The following is a 17582-nucleotide window of genomic DNA, read 5'->3' on the forward strand; positions in this document are numbered from 1 at the left end:
GAATGAAATCTTATACATTTTGTACTCTTTTTATATAATGCAAATAACTTATCATGCCTTCATTTTAAAATCTCTATGTAATTAAAGAGCTGAAAGTTTGCATGTGGCTTTAGCACTATCTTTAAATTAATTCCAGTAACATTTAAAAAATGAATTATAATTTACTATCCATACATATATATAATTTTTAGTGTGATAGTTGTTTTACCTCCCTGGAAGCACGGGGCTAGACAAATGTCATCTTTTGGGGTCCTTTCTAGCTTTAATTTTTATAATTTTCTGAGACAAAATAAAGCAGGTCCAATTGTACCAGAGAAGCTGCAAATTGGTTAAAAATACAGTAAAGATGGAAGGAAGGGCTTCGTCTTCATTCCAGGAATAGTATGTTGTTTACCCATTTATTTTTCTCTCTTTTCTCTCTATGCCAAAATCTGAAGACCAAATTTGCTATAATAACTTACATGTAAATATCCTGAGTGCATTGAGGTGGATTGTCCTTAACATCTTGTAGAATCACTGTGAATGTTCCAGTTGTGGAATGCAGTCGTTCATTGTCGTAAACGCTAAAATGTAATACCCAAGAATGTGGGGTGGGTGCGTCCTCATAATCCAAAGCACAGGCGATTGTGACCTCTCCTGAATCTAAAAGGCAGATAATGAAAATTTGTTCAATATTCACAAGGTGAAAACACTATAAATTAAAACAGTGATATGGAGAAAATTGTTCTGGGGATAAATTAAAGGACAAATCACAGTTGCTGACCTGATGAAGCTTATACACCACTCACCGTTGAGGATCTGTGGGGAATGGTTAGTGACCTGGAAGGGAAACCCTCCTGAACTGCATAGATCAGAAAATATTTCATAGGAGGGTCATGGTGGGTGCGGTGAGGGGTACACAGTGAAGCTTATGCTGAGTGTTGAGAAATGAGCACAGGAAATCCAGGTAAAGAAGACTGGGGTTGAGTGGAGGTTGCGAGGAGGGAGTTATGGCAAAGGGAAGCCAAAGGAGAAGAAGAAGTAGGACAGACACTCCAGATAAATGGAATAGCACATGGAAGGGCAGAAATATGTACAAGAACAGAGTATTTTGAGAAAAGTAAATTGTACTGCTGAGGATTGGGTGAGAGATGTTGAATTACAATAGTGATGGAAAGGAAGGATTTTAATTCATATTTAGCAGATAGAATTGATAAACATATATTCTAGCTGATTAGGCATTTTTGTCTTTAAAGGAGGAACAGAAGTGGAGTGAAGACAGTAAGAGAAATTCTTAATATCTTTACTATATCCCATCCACTTTTCAAATTGTGTTGTTTTAAAAATATAGTTTATTGCAATTGAAAATATAAGGTATTTACTTTTATTATGATGAGGGCATATATTTTCCTGAATAAAAAGTTTTTATTTAAAAATTCACGTATATTAAATCCAAGAGAATTATACAATAAACTCTTACGTACACATCAGTAGCATCAACAATTACAATATATGGCCAATTTTGTTTCATCTATAGCATTGCCTATTTTATCTTCTACTTGGATTATTTTGAAGAAAATCCCAAAGAACATGTTATTTCATTTGTAAATATTTTATTATCTATTCTTAAAGGCAAAGGACTCTTCTTTTAAAATATAACTGTGACATAATTAGCATACCTTAAAAATCACATTAATTCCTTAGCATCATCATATATTCAGTAATGATAAAAATGTTTGGATTGTCTTATGAAGTTTTGTTGCTTTTCAAATCATCGTCTAAGTAAAGTCCACACTTTTTAATTGGTTGGTATGTCTCTTAACTCTCTTTAATCTATAAAATTCTCCAGGATTTAAAAAATTTGTTGTATAATTTTGTGTTCTTTCCATGATAAATTTAACAGTAACACATTATGCACACCATTTTTCACCTTCCCCCCCCAATATAGTATCTCAGAGATCATTACGTAAATAATATAGAGAGAGGCTCCTTATTTCTTTTTCTATGGACATATTATTCCATTGTCTAGATGTATCACAGTTTATATAATCGCTACCCTATGGATATTTTCAATCTTGCTGTTAAATAATGATGCAACGAATGGTGTGTGCATACATCTTTTTATATTTTTGTCAGTGTATTTGAGGTATTTTCTAGAGGTAAGATTGCAGCATCAAAATGTAAATGCATATGCAGTTTTCCTAGATTCTACCATATTCTCTCAGTAAAGGTTGTAGTATTTTTCATCCTCACCAAGAGTTATATGAGGTCTGTTTCACGCAGCCTCACCAACGGAAGATATTTTCAAATATAACTTTTTGGTAATCCTATAGGTTACAAATAGTAATGTATTATTTTAATTTTCAATTTTATTATGAATAAAACAGAGCATATTTTCATATGCTTGAGAGTCATTTGCAACTCCTCTAAACTGTTGATTCTTGTCTTAGTCCATTTTCTTATCTGATTGTTACTTTTATTCTTCTAATATGCAAATATTTTCCCAATTTCTCATTTGTATTTTTACTTTTCTTATGGAGATTTTATTTGTTTACCATAAAAATGTTGTTGTTGGAGTTGTTGTGATGATGGTGATGATGTTGATGGTGATCATATGATGATTTATGTCACATTCATCAATTTATTCCCATGTGGTTTCTGGATTTTGAGTTACGGTTGTAAGTTTTTCCGACTCACAGGTTATAAAGAAATTCATTCATATTTTCTTCTATTATGTGTATGATTGCATTTTTGAGAAAATCTAATCAATTTGATAAAATCTGATATACAATACAAAAATGTTTTATTTTCCTCATGCTACGAGTTATTACTTCATTTTAAAAAACGTCAACCTTTTCTGCACTTTTACATTTTCATGATCATTTGGGACTCTTATCAAAATTTTATATTCCGTTCCATACATCTATCTATATAATCATTTGTCACTATCACACTGTTTGCAGAGGCATTATAACATGTTTTAATATCTACTAGAGTAGTTTCCCCTCATTGTGCCTCTGTTCCAATTTTTTTCCCTACTATAAATGCTTTTAGTTCTTCTGGCCCAGGCAGAGTAGAGTTAGGGTAGGGAGCTGTGTGCAGCGAGAAAAACAAAAACAAAAATCAACAAAAATAAAAACATAATATTTTAATTAACAGTTGCTTTTTAATTAATTTATATTTGCAGCTAATGTAGCCTTTATGTGTAGTACACTCTCTAAACACATCATTTATTTTTAATTTTATAAATAAATATGTATTTATCTCTCACCATCATTTCTTATGCTGATAATTCTTCAGTTATTTTGGTTGTCTGGAGTTCATTCCCTAGCAAATTCCTCAGGAAGAACTCATAGGAACAATATTTCCTGATTGCTTCCATGGTCCTGAAATTTTATCTGCTTTCTTTATCTGTGAGGTCATTTTCCTTTCTATAAATTTTTAAAGTCACAATTTGTGTCCTCAGGTTTCCTAAATACGTTACCTATTAACTGTGGAAATTCTTGTAAAAAAAGTCTGTTTACAATTTGATTATCACTCTCTTATACCTGACCTAACCTTTTTGCCTAGGGGCTCAAATATTTTTTCTTTTACGTTAATATCTAATGGTTTACTAGAAAATGTCTCATATTCAGCCACTCCGTATTGGTCTTCCAAAAACCTACTTTGCCTTTTGTAACATGTAGCCTCAAATCATCTTTTATTTTAGAAACATTTTCTTGAGTGATAGATACTTTTCAGTATTCTGCTCTATTGCTTTTATGTGCTTCTTCAGGAATTTTTAGAATATGATTTAAAGTATTGCCTCTTTTCTGCCTATCTTCAATATCATCTTTTTTCTTTCTTGATTTCTATTTTTTAGTCTTTATAATTATTAAATGTTTTAAATAATCATGAACATGTGGGAAAATTTTTTTTTCCTGAACCATTTGAGAATAAGTTGCTGATCTTGATGTCTTATCATCTCCATATACTTTAAGGGATATTTCCTAAGAGCATCCTCCAACATTACCACAATAAAAACAACAAAATCCAGATGTTGACATCAATACATCTAATACTGAGTCCTCCTTTCAAGTTTTACCAATTGTCTCAATATTTTTATAGCAAAATATCTGGTTGTCATGTCCTTTTAGTCTCTGTCGATCTGGAAAATTCTTCAATCTTCTCTTAATTTTTAACATCATTTTGAAGATTAAAGGCTGGTAATTTTCGAGAATTTTCCTCAAATTGGATTTGCCTGATGTCTGCCCATGATAAGATTTGGGTTATGTAGTTTGGGATTAAATATCACAGAAGTTACAGTATCTTCTTATGGCATGCTATCAGTTTGACTCATTACTGATGATGTTCACTTTAATTTCTTGAGAAAGTTGGTGTCTACCAGTTTTCTCCATTCCAAAGTTGCTATTTTATCCTTTGCAATTAGTGAATATTTTATGGTGAGGTATTTTGAAAATATGTAAACATTCTCTTCCCCATGAAATTGTCTATTTATTTATGTATTTATATCTCTATGGACTCATGGAGTCCCATTTTTTATAATGGGTTGTAATTTGCAACTGTTATTTTCATTTATGAACTATTATGTTCAAAGCGCCCTTAAATTGGCTAGAGGGAGCCAATTCAAGCTAATTTCTGGGTTTTTTTGTTTTTTTTTAACATACCCTCACCATTCCTTGATCATGTTCTTGCTCTTTGTCACAATGCATTATTTCAAGCTCATCTTGCATTTTAACTCCTGTCACTTTCAAAATGAGTCATTGCTTTAGGGAGCTCTTATTGGATAAAATGGTATGTAGAAGTCAGTATTTGGGTACTAGATGTGCTCATTGCTATTGTATCATCCTCCTAAGTTCTTTCACTCTTTTAATAGACGTAGCTACAGATATGCATCTGTGTGTGTGTGTGTGTGTGTGTGTGTGTGTATGCACGCCCACATACAGTTACATCAGTATCTATTTATGTAACTATACACACACACACACACACACACACACACACACACACACATCTTCCTGTACCTACCCATGTAATGAAAAACATGTTTACTCTAACACTGTTAATTTTAATTTATCCTCGTATTGTTCATTATAGTTTTCTCATTTTCTACTTTTGTAACTCACATGTCTGACAGGAGAAACCAGACTTCATGTATGTTTAACACAGTTATTGTATCAATCCTCCTTTATGTAATGAATCTCGTATTTCTGCTGCCATTCCCTTCTTACCACTTCTGACCTGAACCTCCTCGCTTTGCTTAAGTTCTGGCATGCCACAGGTCTTCCCTTCCACAGGTCTCCTTACTCACCTCTCAGATTCTACTCCCTATGTGGGACTCTTCACCGATATGACAGGCGATGTGTGATTAATCCTGCTCTTTTATGCATGCCAAATGTACAATACCTCTTAAGAAATGGAAAAACCTTTCTTTCTCCCCTCCGCTTGCTTTATGCCTAAGTTGTTAGAGGCATGCATGAACTCCTAACTTGTAGTCAAATAGAATGTACTTAGAGCTATAGGTCTCTTTTTCAAGCAGTCTGAATTCAAGTGCAGGTCATGACATGCAAATTAGCTGCATGAGCTTGAGTAAATGAAGATTTCTCTCCAGGCATCGTACGTTAGATGGGGATTAGGATAGTAAACAAAGAAGTTATTGTATATTCAAAGTGCTTATGAGAATGTATGATATAAAATAAATATTCAATTTATGTGACTAATATTATGGTTTTCATGGGAAAAGCTACTTCTCACAGAAAAATCATACAATAAAATCCCAGGGAACCATGCTGTGGGTCTGAATTGTTGGGAGTCCCCTGGAGCATACAGATTGTGCAGACTATTTCCATACTTCTGAGAAGGAAAGAATGATCACTTTTTACCTCATATAAAATATGCTAAATATGCTGCTGAATATTTTAAATATTCTTGTACCCTTATAGAATGGTAATCAAGCTTATTTTTAACTAGTGAAAAGTACATTTTATAATATACTTTATAAAATGATTAGCAACAAAAACTTATTATACTTTGATTTATTGAAAATTCTTTTTGTGTATCTATAAATTCATAATGTACCGAGTCCCCTATGTCTCTATCAGTTGCTGTCAGCTTCACTAGCTTTGTTCCAACAGCCAGATTTTCATAAATATTTATAGGTGCATCTGGTATATATCTGTGGGACAAAAGGGATTTTTTTATCACTTAGTGTAAACAAATGTCTCTTTTCATCTGTCACACAACAAATATTTTAAATTTTATGTGATACATATCTTGTAAGAATTTCAAGCCCCTGGCCTCAAAAAATCTTTTTCTTTATAAATTACTATGTCTATTAGAGAATCTTTAAGTATTATAAAGTGAAGTTAAAAGTTTTCTCCTACCTATACCCTTGTTCTAGTCCTTCTACTGAATGGTTATATACTTTATTATATAAAGTATATATTTTATAAAATCTGGTTATTATATAATCTGGTTATTATACTTTATTCCAGATAACAAAATACTACAAACACTTTTGCAATCACTGTTTCATTTCATATTCAGTCATACCTCATTTTATTGCACTTCACTTTAATGCACTTTGCAGATATTGCATTTTTTACAAATTGAAGATTTCTGGCAACCCTGCATTGAGCAAGTCTGCTGATGCCACTTTTCCAAAAACATATGCTCACTTGGTGTTTCTATATCACATTTTGGTAATCCTCACAATATTTCAAAATTTTTCATTATTGTTATATTTGTTATGGTGATCTATGATCAGTGAGCTTTGATATTACTACTGTAATTGTTTTGGAGCATCACAAACTATGCCAATATGAGACTGTGAACTTAATGGATAATGTTGTATGTGTTCTGACTGCTCCACCAACTGGCCATTCCTCTGTCTCTCTTCTCCTCAGCCGTCCTATTCCCTGAGACACAACAATATTGAAATCAGACCCATTAGTAACCCTACAGTGGCCTCTAAATGTGCATGTGAAAGAGATGCATGTCTCTCAGTTTAAATCAAAAGTTAGAAATGATTAAGCTTGATGAGGAAGACATGTAGAAAGCCAAAATAGGCTAAAAGCTAGGCCTCTTGTGCCAAACAGTTATCCAAGTTCTGAATGCAAAGGAAAAGTTTTTGAAGGAAATTAAAAGTGCTACCCCAGTGAATCACAAATGATAAGAAAGTGAAACAACCTTATTGCTGATATGGAGAAACTTGTAGTGGTCTGGATGGAAGATCAAACCAGCCACAACATTCCTGTAAGCCAAAGCCTAATCCAGAGCAAAACCCTAATTCTCTTCAATACGAATGTATCAATGTGCATTTTCTACAATATTTTACTTATTAAGGAGTATTTACAATATATAACTTAATAGGAAAATAGAAAGCTTTGAATTCTTATTCCATAAAAAAAATTGACTTCTGTGGTTTCAAACATAAAATATGATTGAGGTTGACTTTCACTGTGTGTAAAAAGACCAATAGTATGGAGCTAATAGAGGTTTGCTTCTAGGTCACTTTGAATGTTTGTAAAAAAATTGACAATGGACATAACAGCAAAACTCTGATATTTACCCCATTATAAAAGAAGTTTCAGTGGTTAAATCTTAGCATTTAAATATTTAGATTACTCTTTGCTTACATAAGAACAGGACTCTCATCATTAACATTCCTGCTGTTTAAAGTCATGGTGCCAATGCATGACTCCAGAGACAGGTTCTCTCTATTTCTCGCAGCAACCACTATCTGGAAATGATAAAATAAATAAGAGATGACAGAATATGTTTTTTGAGTGCTTAAAATATGCAAGTTCCCTTTACAAAAATTTTTTTAAAATAAAATTGAAAAGCACTTTAAAAATTGCAGCCTAAGAATGTAGGTCTATTCCTAAAAAAATCTTAAGGTCATTTGTCAAAAGGAGTATCTTTTGTACCCTCATGTAGATTTCTGTGTTTAATGCTACCTACCAATTGTTATGGAACTTTGACAATGTTTTTAAATATTGGTATTGGTAGGCTACATTTAAGGCAATAAAATCAATTTGAATTTGTTGAAATAGCAAACTAAAAGGATAACTTAAGTTTCACTGTTTAGGAAAAAATATGTGAAGGTTAACAGCTATCTTATTTTTGGAAAAAAATTGAAAAATCATGAATATTTTAGCAACGTCACAAGAATTTGTAAAATTTTCATATAAAAAGTTGATATTCCAATGTCATAATAGTCAAAAATGTTGTCTAATAGAGTAATAACTAAAAGCTTGATGAAGTCAAAGAATTATTTTAATTTTTGTTTTATTAAATTTAACTATATAATTAATAAGTAGATTATGTACAAAAACAAAAAGCAAATCAAAGTGCTTTTAATTATATATTATATTGATACTTTATTGAGCCTTCTATTTCAGAAATGTTTCAAATAAATGAGAAAAAACTGAAGATTACAAGGAATATTTAACAAAAATGTAGCTTGACCAAAAATATATTACCACTGAAGTAAATTATTATTCAAAAAAATGTATAAACTGCTTAAAAGACAAAGAAAAAGGGTGATTTAAAATGAAAAGGTTATTTTCAAATATGTCAATTTTCCTTTCTTTGACACTGGCTTCCCTTTCCTTTCTTTGACACTGGCTTCCCTACGACAGCACAGCTGTTCTGAATTAACTATTCACTCATTTGTTCATGCATCCTCAGTAGTACATCATTTAAGTACCAAACACTGATATTTAAAATAAGCAGCACACAGTTTCTGCATGTACAGAGATTACAGCAGATCATGAAAGTATGAGGGAGGATAGTAACAGCTTTTTAGAAGAGATGACAAGCCAACAATGGCAAGGTAGCATAGTGGTGAAATACCCATACAAAGTTAGGCTGCTTGAGGGAGGAACACTCTTGAGGAAACTCATTCTATGAGGCCACCATCACCCTGATACCAAAACCAGACAAAGATGTCACAAAAACAGAAAACTACAGGCCAATATCACTGATGAACATAGATGCAAGAATCCTCAACAAAATACTAGCAAACAGAATCCAACAGCACATTAAAAGGTTCATAAACTATGATCAAGTGGGGTTTATCCCAGGAATGCAAGGATTCTTCAATATATGCAAATCAATGTGATAAACCATATTAACAAACTGAAGGATAAAAACCATATGATCATCTCAATAGATGCAGAAAAAGCTTTCGACAAAATTCAACACTCATTTATGATAAAAAACCCTCCAGAAAGTAGGCCTAGAGGGAACTTACCTCAACATAATAAAGGTCATATATGACAAGCCCACAGCCAACATTGTTCTCAATGGTGAAAAACTGAAAGCATTTTCACTAAGATCAGGAACAAGACAAGGTTGCCCACTCTCACCACTATTATTCAACATAGTTTTGGAAGTTTTAGCCACAGCAGTCAGAGAAGAAGAAGAAATTAAAGGAATCCAAATTGGAAAAGAAGAAGTAAAACTATCACTGTTTGCAGATAACATGGTACTATACATAGAGAATCCTAAAGATGCTACCAGAAAACTACTAGAACTAATCAATGAATACGGTAAAGTAGCAGAATAAAAAAATAATGCACAGAAATCTCTTGCCTTCCTATACACTAATGATGAAAAATCTGAAAGAGAAATTAAAGAAACACTCCCATTTACCTTTGTGACAAAAAGAATAAAATACCTAGGAATAAACCTACCTAGGGAGACAAAAGACCTGTATGCAGAAAACTATAAGACACTGATGAAAGAAATTAAAGATGATACAAACAGATAGATATACCATGTTCTTGGATTGGAAGAATCAACATTGTGAAAATGACTATACTACCCAAAGCAATCTACAGATTCAGTGCAATCCGTATCAAACTACCAATGCATTTTTCACAGAAGTAGAACAAAAAAATTCACAATTTGTATGGAAACAAAAAAGACCCCAAATAGCCAAAACAATCTTGAGAAAGAAAAACGGAGCTGGAAGAATCAGGCTCCCTGACTTCAGACTATACTACAAAGCTACAGTAAGCAAGACAGTATGGTACTGGCACAAAAACAGAAATATAGATCAATGGAACAGGATAGAAAGCCCAGAGATAAACCCCATGGACCTGTGGTCACCGTATCTTTCATAAAGGAGGCAAAAGTATACAATGGAGAAAAGATAGCCTCTTCAATAAGTGGTACTGGAAAAACTGGACAGCTACATGTAAAAGAATGAAATTAGAACACTCTCTAACACCATACACGAAAATAAACTCAAAATGGATTAAAGATCTAAATGTAAAGCCAGACACTATAAAACCCTTAGAGGAAAACATAGGCAGAACACTCTGTGACATACATCACAGCAAGATCCTTTTTGACCCATCTCCTAGAGAAATGGAAATAAAACCAAAAATAAACAAATGGGACCTAATGAAACTTAAAAGCTTCTGCACAGCAAAGGAAACCATAAACAAGACAAAAAGACAACCTTTAGAATGAGAGAAAATATTTGCAAATGAAGCAACTGACAAAGGATTAATCTCCAAAATATACAAGCAGCTCATGCAGCTCAATATCAAAAAAGCAAATAACCCAATTCAAAAGTGGGCAGAAGACCTAAATAGACATTTCTCCAAAGAAGATACACAGATTGCCAACAAACACATGAAAGGATGCTCAACATAACTAATCATTAGAGAAATGCAAATCAAAACCACAATGAGGTATCACCTCACACCAGTCATAATGGCCATCATCAAAAAATCTACAAACAATAAATGCTGGAGAGGGTGTGGAGAAAAGGGAACCCTCTTGCACTGTTGGTGGGAATGTAAATTGATACAGCCACTATGGAGAACAGTTTGGAGGTTCCTTAAAAAACTAAAAATAGAACTACAGTATGACCCAGCAGTCCCACTACAGGGCATATACCCTGAGAAAACCATAATTCAAAAAGAGTCATGTACCACAATGTTCATTGCAGCTCTATTTACAATATCCAGGACATGGAAGCAACCTTATTGTCCATCGACAGATGAATGGATAAAGAAGATGTGGCACATATATACAATGGAATATTGCTCAGCCATAAAAAAGAAACAAAACTGAGTTATTTGCAATGAGGTGGATGGACCTAGAGTCTGTCATACAGAGTGAAGTAAGTCAGACAAAAACAAATACCATATGCTAACACATATATATGGAATCTAAAAAAAAAAAAAAAATGGCTCTGAAGAACCTAGGGGCAGGACAGGAATAAAGATGCAGACATAGAGAATGGACTTGAGGACACTGGGAGAGGGAAGGGTAAGCTGGGACAAAGTGAGAGAGTGGCATGGACATATATACACTACCAAATGGAAAATAGTTACTGGGAAGCAGCTGCATAGCACAGGGAGATCAGCTCGGTGTTTTGTGTCCACCTAGAGATGTGGAATAGGGAGGGTGGGAGGGAGATGCAAGAGGGAAGAGATACGGGGATATATGTATATGTATACCTGATTCAGTTTGTAATACAGCAGAAACTAACACACCACAGTAAAGCAATTATACTCCAGTGAAGATGTTCAAAAAAATTTTTTTTAAATAATAACGTTAGGCTGCTTGTGTTGGAATCATGATTCATTCATTTACCAGCTGGATGATCTTGGGTAGGCCACTTATTTATTTGGACTTAGTGTCTTCATCTATAAAATGGAGGTTAAAATGGTATCTACCTCACAGGGCTTCCATAAGCATTAAGTAAGCTATTATGTGTAAAGCACCTTACTGGTGCCTAACACATACTCAACATAATGTAACTGGTTTGATGCTTTAGGAAAAAAAATAAATGTGTGGTTTCTTGAAAATCTGGGTAAGAGTGCCAACACAGTACTTGGCAATTCAAAAATGATATCAAACTAATGAATCTATTGTTTCTCATTGTTTTAAGTCTTAACAAATACATGGACCCTTGAAATTAGTAGAGAGAATTCATGCTTTCATTCAAGAAATATTCTTGAGCACTGACTATACGATGCACTGTGCAGTACACCAGAGACAAGAAGCCAATTAGAAATAACCTTACCATGGAGGAAATCAATGGAGAAGATTAATATGTAAACCAAAAGAGGATGAAAGTTTATCAAATGAAGTTTTGTTTTTAGATCAGGTTGGTGGACAGAGTAAAATCATTTGCCATAATCCTTCCAGAATACCACTGCCATTAAATTATAGGAGAAAAAGAAAGAGGGAGAGAGAGAGAGAGAGAAACTCATAAAAGTTAGGTTGTACTACACATTTGGTCCAAGAATAGCTGGGCCATGAAATTAACATATAAACTTTACTGAAACCAGTGATGCCTTAGGAATGCCAAGAGGTATACCCCTTTGGAGGGACAATTGCTCAACATTGTTTAAATGTGTAAACATGCAGAAGCTCTTCTAATGATGAGCTCACATGTGGGAAGAAAAAAATGAGTGAACAAACCACCTTGAGCTTTAGTCAACAAAGACAAGGGAACATTTAGGATTACAATCCCCAAATTAAATTAAAATAGTAGCAAATTGAATATAGTAATCTATATTGAAAACTACCTTATATGGGGTAGGTTATATGCCAGAAAGACAAAGATGTTATAATAACATAAAATGTATTAAAATAACTCATACATTTAATAAATTCACAAAAAGAAACCATAATTTTCTAAGTAAATGGAGAAAAATATTATAAAATTCAACATCAAATATCCCTTAACAAATTAGGAATAAAAAAAAACACTTTTCTGGGCTTCCCTGGTGGCACAGTGGTTAAGAATCCGCCTGTCAATGCAGGGAACATGGGTTAGATCCCTGGTCCGGGAAGATCCCACATGCCGTGGAGCAACTAAGCCTGTGTTCCACAACTACTGAGCCTCCGCTCTAGAGCCCATGTGCCACAGCTACTGAAGCCTGCATGCCTAGAGCCCGTGCTCTGCAACAAGAGAAGCCACCGCAATGAGAAGCCTATGCACCGCACCACTAGCCACAACTAGAGAAAGCTCGCATGCAGCAACAAAGACCCAACACAGCCAAAAATAAAATAAACAAATTTATTAAAAAAAAAAAAACTTTTCTTACTTAAAAAAGATGTCTACCATAGCCCTATAAGAAATACCATTGTCATTTGAAACATTAAACAATAACTTTTAAAATCAGGACAAAACAAGGATGCACCCTATAACCACTTCTAGTAAACATTGTTCTGGAAGTCCTCATCAAAAAAATAAGGCATACAATATGAATAAAAAGTTTTAAGAATTGAAGAGAAAAAAACAACTGTCACTCTTGACAGTTATTTTAACTGTGAATGTTAACACAGTTAACATAAAAATGAAAGCTCATCTAGAAATTATTCAAATTCATATAAGGAGTTAGCAAAGTTGCCATTTTAAATATCAAGGTATAAGAATCAACTTTAACCTTGAACAATTAGAAAATGAATATACAGCAGCAAAAGTCAAGTTGTCTAGGAATATCATACATATAATGTGTAAAATTACAAACTTCTGTGGAGAAAAATATGAAATATATGGAAAATTAATAAAGTTCTGAATAATTTAATCATCCTGCTTTATGGATGATAATGATGCTAATTCTCTTCAGTCTAATTTATAAATTCAGTGTAATTAAAATCAAAACATGAATGGGGCTTCTTTCATAAAGTTAATTTTGAACATTATATGTAAGAGTGAAGAAGCAAATAGAACTGAAGTACTTCATTTAGGAGTGAATGGAAAACAGCAAAGTTGATAATATGAGAGATGATCATACAATACCAAAGTGAAAATATTATAAACCATTAGCCAGTTGTCCTAGAGCACCAGTTGTTGCTTTTAATTTTTCCTCTAACTCTCACACAGTGAGATAATCCTGGTCAAAATATTTGTAACTTATAAAGGCTTGTTTTAGGTAAGGCGCTGTTTTTAAAAAAACAATGTTTCTTGATAAATCTACTACTGGAAGCATTGAGAAATGTTTAAGGACACTGGGAAACATTTGAAATTTAAGTGGTCCCATTTCCCAGAATGACTTTGTAGGAAAAGAGATTTGTTATGTTTTTCCATACGCTTATACCTCTCTGTTCTTTCCAAATATTTGCAAATCTGAAATTTAACCAGGACATTGGGGGAAAAAAAGAATTAGGCCATATCTCTACAGTCAAGTAAAGCCAAGGAGAGAGGCAACACTCAAGATAATTTGTGACTGTAATAAAGGGCAATTTTATTTAATTACCCAGAACGTTGCCTCAGTTTTATGCTTTTGAATATGGAGGCAATCCTTTCTCCAACATTTTTATGCTTTTGAGTATGGAGGTAATCCCTTCTCTAACTTTTATATGCACTTAAAGAAGCAAACACAAAAATTGAAATAATATTTTTTAAAAGTCTAATGGAAAGAGTAAAATGAATCAAATAAAATTCTAAATTTATTTTCTTAAAGTGAATTTTTGCTTGATCTATGTGAATATGAAAATGCAATTACATAAATTTGGTATTTTTATTTCAATTTAGGTAAGTTTTTAAAAGTTATTGACAATATTGAAAATTATTCTTTTTGAAGGGTATTTAAAGGTATTTATTATTTAATGTTAAGTTTCATATTTATTCTTACCTTAGGATTTGTTTCATAATCCAAAAGAGGTCTTGTGGTTTTAGAAATCACGGCATTATGTGAATCCAAAGCAAAGTAGGCAGTGGTATTAACTGAAGAGTTTAATATTAAAAACTTTTAAGAAAGCACACAAAAAAATGGTTAATACGTTATTGAAAAAGCATGGATTCTGAACTTACAGTTTTGATGCAGTTATTTGGCAAGACCTAAGTAAACCAAAATTAATTTTGTGATGACAGTGCCCATAAAAATAAAAGCTAAACTTTCTTTTCCAGACTTCAAGAGTAATCTGAAAATTCATTTACATTTTTAGTTGTATTTTTTCCAAAGGTTTTTATATTTAAGTATTAGAGCATTTTTGGTAAATATCTATTATTGGTTTTATAATTAGTTTATTTTCTAGTGTTGCATTTACAGATTTTTCTAATATATAAAAAAGTCATTCCCTCTTGTATACTCAGGAGGCACATACACTGAATTATTTGGACAATGCCATTAGATCTCATTTCTAAATTGATTTTCTGTATGGCACAATAAAATATTACTTTAGACAAAGTTATTTTTTAGGGACATCGGCATGTTCCTCTCCATTGTTATCACTGTGCTTATAACTGGGCTCAGTTTCAAGATGAATATTAAAGATTTTTAAAGGGATTTAGTAAAGACATCATATTTTGAAAAAATTTACATCCAGTTTCTGGTCCAAAGAGAAACAATAAAACCTGGGAGACATATCCAATGCCATTTACAAAAAGGCATCACAGCCATTTTGATGGGCATACTAACTGATTTTTATTTGTCTATGAGTGAACAACCAAAGTTGGCTTATATTAGGCTAAAATCCATTGAATGTTCTTTTGGAAAAATCTCATTTTCTTTGTTTCTCCCCTTATTATTATTGCTTTTTGTTAAAAAAAAATTATCATTTTCCAAGTTTTTGTTTTGTTTTTCTTTCCCAGTGACTTCTACAATATAAATCAGATATTATAATATTTAATTATGAAATGTGTAATATTTAGTTATGTGTAAACACATGAAGTTGTAGTCAGTATTTACATAGTCACCCCATCCTCCTCCCACATGCATGTATCCTGGCATAAACCCACATATATATCTACACACCCTAAATGCACATAATCCCCATATCCTGACCCTGTCCTCCCACACACATTTACACACCCACATAAATGGAGCTTCTGAACCTAGTAAACAAGAAACTACACTTTTCCTGTGTCATCTTCTGTCAGTCTAAAATTCACATGAGCAAAAAAATGAAATTGGGAGTACTGATCAGTGCCTCACTGTAATTAGGTCACCAGAAAAATTATATACAGGCTAAATTTTCCAACAGTGCCCCCCTAAGCTTTCATTTCAACCTTATTCCCCAAATGATGTTTATAAGCCAGCTACCAGAGTAAGTATGAACAAATGGAAAAGTTTAGTTTGCTCTAAAGAGAATTAGAGCAGAATATTCCATTGCACTAATATGACTTATAATACATTCTATAATCAAAAACTCAATTTTTTCTTACAAGTACAATTAGAATATAGTTCATATGTACACCATAAAAATTCCTGAGAAAATCTCGAGTGATTAATTATTTTGTATTTCTTCTTCTTTATTCCCTCTTAATCTGTAACTATTTTGTCATGTATTATTTATTAAATCACTATTAATTAATTGTTGCTGAAACTAGAACTTATATGAAGATACAACATATCCTTTATTCAAATTATGTGTATAATAAAGAAAATATGCCTGATCTGGGATGAATAAAAGGTAACAAACATTAAAGGATATTCTCTCAGCTGTATAAATGTCATCAGACAAATGGAAAAAAATATAAGCTCTAGTTTTTCTAAATGCCTTTTAGAGCATTTTAGAAGGTCTGTTGCTTTCACTTCCAAGTCTCATAATTTTTAGTCTGTTACTGTAGTCAAAGGTTTAAAGTCCTCCTCTCACTTCAGTGACTACCATAAGATATAAAGACAACATTAATTCAAAGCCTGATGAAATAATTCTTTGCTCATTGAAAATTTGAGCACTTCTTACAAAATAAAAGTTGGAAAAAATTAATAGATAATAATACAATACTTAACCTCAACTTCTTGTCCTGGATCTGGATCTCTTGCAAGAATCCTATATATAAAAGCAAATGCAGGAACCTTTTAGGAATAGACCCTAAAACACCTATACAATTATATAAACCATGAGCAATAATTTAAATTCAAACATTCTTTCACTACTTTTTTGCTTCATATTGGCTCCATAAGTTGTTATACTGTAAGAATTTCTCCCTATAGCAGTTTTCTTAATGATATTTATTTCAGAGAAATAAAGACCACAAGTAATTTTTCCCACTAACATTCATTTTAAGAAAGCCAACATAAAAATATCAGTTTCATATTTCTACATTTAAATTTTGGGCTAGTGTGTGGAATAGGATATAATTGCTCAGTGTCTGGCACAAAGTCAATGACCATTAAGATATGCTTTCAACTTTGATTCCTTTGTTAGATAATTGAAGTCTTTTATCTCTTTTCACAATAATATACAAAAAATAGAGCAAAAGCTGTGGAGTCAGGAATTGACTCCAGTTGAATTTCTAGTCCATCAATATTCTCATCAGTACAATAGGATAAGATATATTCTCAACCTTAGAGTAGTTCTGAGGATTAAATAAAATATTATACGTAATGCATCTCACAAGTGCTCAATAAATGTTATTTACTTTCCTTTCTTCAACCACTGCTTCTTATCTTTCTTTCAGTGTTACCAACTGTGATTCTTTCTCACGTAAAAACCGAGTAACACAAATGCACACACATTAAACCGTAAGTATTTTCTTCACCTGTTGTACGATTCTACGAATGATACTCTTTTAAAATTATTCCTGCTTTCTGTGCACTTGAATATTGAATATCAAGTCTATAACTTAGACTAAGTAGTCCTGTAAAAGCCTCATACAGTTTGACTATTTCAAAGAATGT

The 17582-nt window shown here is 32.7% G+C and overlaps 1 protein-coding gene across 1 annotated transcript in view; it reads right to left on the minus strand.

Moving 5' to 3' along the window:
* Positions 1 to 17582, minus strand: part of LOC309966250 (cadherin-related family member 3-like) — a gene marked incomplete at both ends in the record, with an annotated part of 103953 nt that overhangs the window by 55899 nt on the left and 30472 nt on the right. The window contains 4 exon segments of the mRNA XM_082846225.1: positions 462 to 642; positions 6009 to 6154; positions 7617 to 7720; positions 14592 to 14683. Coding sequence (XP_082702351.1) covers positions 462 to 642; positions 6009 to 6154; positions 7617 to 7720; positions 14592 to 14683 — 523 coding nt within the window.

Source organism: Leucopleurus acutus (genome assembly GCF_964270905.1).
Source record: "Leucopleurus acutus genome assembly, chromosome: 9".
Taxonomy (NCBI): Eukaryota; Metazoa; Chordata; class Mammalia; order Artiodactyla; family Delphinidae; genus Leucopleurus; species Leucopleurus acutus.